Raw genomic sequence first — 6,244 nt, 5'->3', positions numbered from 1 at the left:
TACTTTGAATACAGCTTTTGAAAAAGTCCAGGATAGCCATTGACTTTTTGTTTGCTTATTAAACAAGCAGAAAGATTAAAAATGCAAAAGATTTTTGAGGACATTTTAAGAACCTGAAGAGGTTACTCTAAATTACCAGAAAACAGATAATGTCCCAGCAACTTTTATCACTTCTCATCACACATACTCAACAGAAAATTGTAATTGGATTGACAATGTCCTTTCAAGATTTTCATTAACTGCTTTTAAAGGCAAACATTACATATTTAATTCACTTAATGGCAAGGGATCAGGGAACTAGTTATCATGAGGTAAATTAGAGCATGAAGTTAATACATTTATAATCCTTCTACATCAAGCACATAGGGCTCCCTCTTAGCTAAAAAGTAGTAGGCTACGTGGAAACCTACAATCAATACCAAATATGCATTTTTCCTTCAGGTTTACAGACCGAGTCAAAGCTGTTTATCTAGACAGGATATTACTGGAGCCACTCCAGTGAAGAAGGCCAGGAAGAATTAAGTGGGAATACACAGCCCACATGCAGTTATCTACTTACAGTCATCAATGCTGCTTCCTCCGTTCCCGCATTCCTTGTTGTACAACCGAATCCCTGTGACTAGCATGGCAAGATTTCTCAGCTGTTGCTCTTTGTTCTTCTTACTGAGTGAGATGAAAGTCACCATTTCTGTCTGGGGGAACACACTCTGCAGGGCAGCTGTAAGAATTACAATGGGTGAGAAGATCCTCAAAATATGAGGTAAAAATACCCTCTCCTGAACAACTGCAAAAAGTAGAAAATCCATGGCAAATTTAGACTTCAAGGCTGAGCAGTGACAGTGTGGGTAGTGAGCATTCATCACAGTGTACCACAGCTGTATCTAAAGATCAGCAAAGAGAAGGTGAAATTTTACTTTTTTTTTACAAGAAAAGCCCAATTTCACAGCTGGGAGTTTACTGACCTGTTACCTCCCTGACAACCTCAATATCTGTTGGGGATCCCAGGCCAGAGCTCAGCAGCACATAGCTAACAATCTTGCGATACACATTCTCCATTTCTTCTTGCACATGAGGCCGACTATCTGTGATATCTCTGATCACAGGAGCCAGCCTTGCCTCCAGAATACGATGCTGCTCACTGAGTAATTCAACTAGGAAAGAAGGACAGTTAGAAAGTGCTATCTCAGTTCCTTGGAATTTGGCTTGTACAGATGGTGCAATTCATTTCCACAGTTAAGAGCACCAACATAAGGTTTCTGCATCACAGATATGTGGAAGAGATGTTCAAGGTACCATACCGTTATAATTAACAACACTGGAGTTAAACATTAACATATTTAGCATGACTAACATCAGTCTGTAGAGTTCAGAAAACTATTCAGGCCAAATTAAGCAGCAAATCTCTGGCTCTCTGGACTCCTCTGACTGCAGCAGGACCTAACACACACACACACACACATCATACACACCTGAAGTTGCATGCTCAAATCTGAACACTACCCAGGATCTCAGAATCTTACTGGACTTGCTGAGCTTACTGAGTCCAGAAGACTTTGGAACAGCTTCCTAGTGTTGCTAATTTTTTGTTTTAATCCATGCTAACAAGAAAACTTTTTCATGACCTCTGGACACAGAAATGTTTATTTTTTGTCTACTCATGTTCTGTGTCTTCTGCTTCCCAGCCAGCCCTCACTGTCCCATTGTGATCTGAAGTTACAGCTACATCAGAGATATTGTCCCCATCTCATTTTTCTTCCACATTCCCATTCTCAGACCATATAAAGTTACCACTGATGAGAACAAAACATACTCAGTTGAAACTGTAACTGATTGTTCAAGATTGTTCATATCTCTCAATTAGGGATAGTGATAAAACATCAAGTTCTCTTTCAGATACAAGTGCAGCTCTGGGTACTGGTTCTCTTTCAGATACACAGGGGCAGTGCAAGTTTTTCTTGCTGAAGGCAGCTTACCCCCTGCACCCAAAAGCATAATTGTTCTCAAGTGATCTAGTAAATCTGTCAGACAGGATGAGTGTACTGTCAAATCTAATGTACATTTTTTCCCTACTATATCATACTGAAACACCATACTCCTATATAGTCCATTTCTCCAGGGATTTTTATTTTGCTTTACTGCCAGCAGACATTTAATGGGAATCATTACTAGCCCTAAAGAGAGAGAGAGAGATTAAATCCCATACTCAGGACCAACTTCTATGAAAACACATTTGAAATTACCTCGGTTTGCATAGTTCATATCAAAGTACACTTGCATCTTAATTGTGCTCAGGGATGGGTTTGTTGTGTCAAGCAGCTTGGTAACACAGAGCTGAGAAGAGAGACAGAGAAGTGAGTTCTTTCTCATCACTGGGAAAACGTCTGAACTCGGTGCCTATGCTACAGGTTTCACAACAGGCCCCCTCCCTCCTATTCTCTCGATGTACTATGAACACTATGAAGTATACCGCATATTTTTACAGGAGGAAACACAGACCAGTCTTTAGGTACAGAACAATGAGAATAAAGTATCATTAAGATTTTGAAAGTGTTCATATCAAAATAAAATGTCATTTTAGTTACAGGAACAGGTAGCAAATAATATTATAGTCTTAGCTAAGTACTGGCTTTCAACCTCATGTCAGATTACCTGGATAAGATTTTGCACATCATTTTTTGCCAGGATTCGATCCACATTAAAGTCATTTCTTGGATCTAAAACAACAGCTTTCACCTAGAGATTGTCAAAAGAAAGCTATTAATTTATATCTCAGCATATACATACAGGGAAATATGTGCATGTTTGCAACTGGCATGCATGCTGGGTATCTTGCCAGCCCCATGCAAAAGTTTTTTGTCCATGAAAATTTTCATGCTTACAATTAATATTGCTTTTGATCCTAATGTATTCTTCAAAGGCATGGTGTCACCTTTAGGAAAAAAATGGAAAACTAACAGTACTGCTGTGAACCATTTACATTCATATACAACTTTATCAAGAGCTGATTCTGTTCTTATGCCATCGATAAAGAAAGAAACTAGCTCCATCTTTTTGCAGACATAGATTTGCAGATGCATTCAGACTATATTCTACAGTGGTGCTGCGTCTCCTAAGATGAGATAACAAAGCGTATAATGGTTTTTAAGATACTTATAGTTGTCTATCAAGGCCAACACTGAGACTGATTCTATTTCACTTTTAGTTTAAATGGGATCCAAGCCCACTCCTTCAAATATTCAGCCCATTCATACTACCTGTCTCTGCCTAAACAGAGAAACAAACAAATCCATCACAATAGAGGGAAGAGGTAAACGGCAAAGAATAAATACAGCTGCTGCAATAAACATTCACCTATGTGTCATGCCTTTTGTTAATTTATGTTATTGGGAAGAAATGTTATTAAAACTTGGGAGCACTTCTCTTTTTCACTTTAGAAAGGGAGAAAAAAAAAGGTTTATCTGCTTTTAGAAGAAAACTGAGGAAGAACTCTTGAGTCGGAGTTTAAAGACTCTTCCAGACTGAGGACCTGCAGCCCTTTCAGAGCCTTGTATTTGTATAGATAGCATTTCAGAGGAATGAAATACTTTTTTCAGGTTTTTAGGACCCTCTACTGAATATCACTGAACATCCCTTTAAAATTTCCCAGTGTAGGCAATCAGAAACCCGTTTCAAAGTTCAAGTCACCCCTGAAAGCCTCGGCTGTTACCATCCCAGCCTGGGCAGGCTGCCTTGGAGCTGCCATTTGAAGCCTGATGACTTTTAAGACCAAAGGAATGATTTCTAGCCTCACCTCATGTCATTCAGTCTGAGTAGTGTCAGTCAGTGACTTCAGGGGAACTATTCACCATGAATAAAATGAAACGCCTAACTCACAAAAGTCTTAAGAACCAGTTTGAACTGCCAAGCTATGAGCATCCAGGTTTGACCAGGTTACATCAAGTAACAAGCGACTTCAGGACAAGAGGAAATGGCTTCAAGTTGCACCAGGGGAAGTTTACATTGGATATTAGGAAGAATTTCTTTACTGAAAGGGTTATCAGGCATTGGAATGGGTTGCCCGGGGCAGTGGTGGAGTCCCCATCCCTGGAGGTATTTCAGAGTCAGTGCAGACACAGTGCTGAGGGAGGGACATGGTTTAGTGGAGGACCTGTCAGTGTGACATTAATGACTGGCTTGATGATCTTAAAGGTCTTTTCCAGTCTAGGCAATTCTGTGAAACTTCCAATCTATATGCTATCAATACATATTTATCTTAATATTTTATGGGTGGAATTTGAATGTGATTCGAAAACCACCCAGATTAAATAACAACAAACAAACCACCCTAAACACGTAATTTTGCACTTACCACGAACGCCACCAAGGTTTCAGAAACAGTTTGTCCCTGGGCAGCGCATTCTTGCCCGACTTCACGAATTATTTTCTTGATGACACTTTCGTTCTGGTCACAAGACATACTGGACAAACACACACGTTAACGGGATTAACCTTCATGAGACACTTCGGGTGCGTCTTCCAACCTTTCTCCCCGAGCGGCTGAGGGGGCCCTGCTCTCTCCCCCGCTGCCGCCGGCGGCCCGCAGCTCCCACGCCGCTTCTCGGGGAACACCCCTCCCGACCCCGCAGCGCTCCCACCGCCCTGGGCACCCCCAAAACGCCCCTCTTTCACCTGCCCCCCCTCTCCCAGTCCTGGCCCCGGCGGCAAACGGGGAGCGCGGCCCGCAAACGAGCGCCAGCCGCCCGCCGTTGCCATGGGGACGCGGCCTGGCTCGGCCGCGCAGGGGCCGCCGGGCAGAGCGGTGTAGATAGAGGTGCACATATGGGTGTGTATGTGCACGTATAGGGACCTGTTTGTGCACACAAAACATGTACTCACATACTGCACAGAGGTGCATGTAGAGAAATACCTGTTCAAATAGAATATAAATGTGTATGTACATGCAAAACGTACATATATATATACACACACACATATGCACCTGTGTATATACAAAACAAATATATAGAGGCAAAGAAACATATTTATATGTTAAACATACATAAACATCTACATGTGCATACAAACCATGTATGTGGACATCTAAGGCTGTATCTAGGCATGCATGAATATACATACATAAGTATAAACATGTATTCACACCATACATAAGTATATGTACCTAAATATATACTCATATGTACAATATATATGTATAGGAAGAATGTGTATATGGATGTATGTGTAAAACATACACAGGGATATGCAAGTATATTTATATACACATAAACATGTATGTGTATATAGAAAAGGAAGAAGTATACATGTATATATGCATACATATGTATATATACATAAATATACGTGTGCATACATATGTATATATACATATACGTGTGCATACATACACATACATATGTGTATACACACATGCATATGTGTGCATACATACACATACATATGTGTATAAATTACATGCATATGTACATATACATGCATATGCAAAATACCACATAGGCATTTTTGTATTAGAAGGACTATGTTGAAATGTGCAGTTACACACAATATTTGACCCAAATGGCAAATCCAGGTCTAGATCATCACCAGTCAGGTATTTCCTTGTGTTTACTTATTTATATTTTAGCAGCAGAATGACCGTGTTTTCAAATCTGAATAAAAATGCTGCCCCTTTTCCAAATGTAAATTCAAAGGGGTTGTATACCAAAGAAAGGTCACACTTTCTTCTCTGGGAAATTAAAGCAGCGTCCAACCCTGAAGTCACCCAGATCCAAAATAATTTCCAAATGTAAATTCAAAGGGGTTGTATACTAAAGAAAGGTCACAATTTCTTCTCTGGGAAATTAAAGCAGTGTCCAACCCTGAAGTCACCCAGATCCAAAAATATACTGCAGGCACAAGTTAAGAAAAATGACAGGGATATGACCCACAAGTGCACCAGGCTCTAACCTTGTGCCAAAATTTGTACACTGGGTTTTAGATATTTTCATTTTGCAAACTATTAAACTGCTTCATCAGATAAAGTGGAAAGGTCGAATACAAATGTTTGTACATATACATGCATATGCAAAACATACTCAGGTATCTTCCAAAGGAGCTTGTGAGGGTAGGAGGAGGCAGGAAGAGCAGCAGGAACAGCTTTTCGACTTGTTTCTTTGTATATTCTCTATTTTCAGCTCCTAGGGCTTGGGCTGCCGGCGGCAGCAGGGCAGGGCAGCCTGGCAGAGGTGGTGTGGCAGGTGGACAGGAC

The 6,244-nt window shown here is 40.6% G+C and overlaps 1 protein-coding gene across 1 annotated transcript in view; it reads right to left on the bottom strand.

Annotated features, from left to right (window-relative positions):
• The window catches only part of CFAP206 (cilia and flagella associated protein 206), a gene marked incomplete at its 3' end in the record, with an annotated part of 7,722 nt that extends 3,266 nt beyond the window's left edge, over window positions 1-4,456 (bottom strand). The window contains exons 1-5 of the mRNA XM_010164853.1: window positions 4,349-4,456; window positions 2,650-2,733; window positions 2,241-2,331; window positions 963-1,151; window positions 560-718 (exon numbers count right to left, since the gene is read on the bottom strand). Of these exons, the coding sequence (XP_010163155.1) occupies window positions 560-718; window positions 963-1,151; window positions 2,241-2,331; window positions 2,650-2,733; window positions 4,349-4,456 (631 nt within the window). The remainder of the gene's footprint in view (window positions 1-559; window positions 719-962; window positions 1,152-2,240; window positions 2,332-2,649; window positions 2,734-4,348) is intronic.
• Window positions 4,457-6,244: the final 1,788 nt, after the last annotated feature.

Source organism: Antrostomus carolinensis, unplaced genomic scaffold (genome assembly GCF_000700745.2).
Source record: "Antrostomus carolinensis isolate BGI_N321 unplaced genomic scaffold, ASM70074v2 scaffold4153, whole genome shotgun sequence".
NCBI lineage: Eukaryota > Metazoa > Chordata > Aves > Caprimulgiformes > Caprimulgidae > Antrostomus > Antrostomus carolinensis.
Note: the sequence above shows the minus strand (reverse complement) of the source record. Positions and strands in the feature narration are given on the sequence as shown.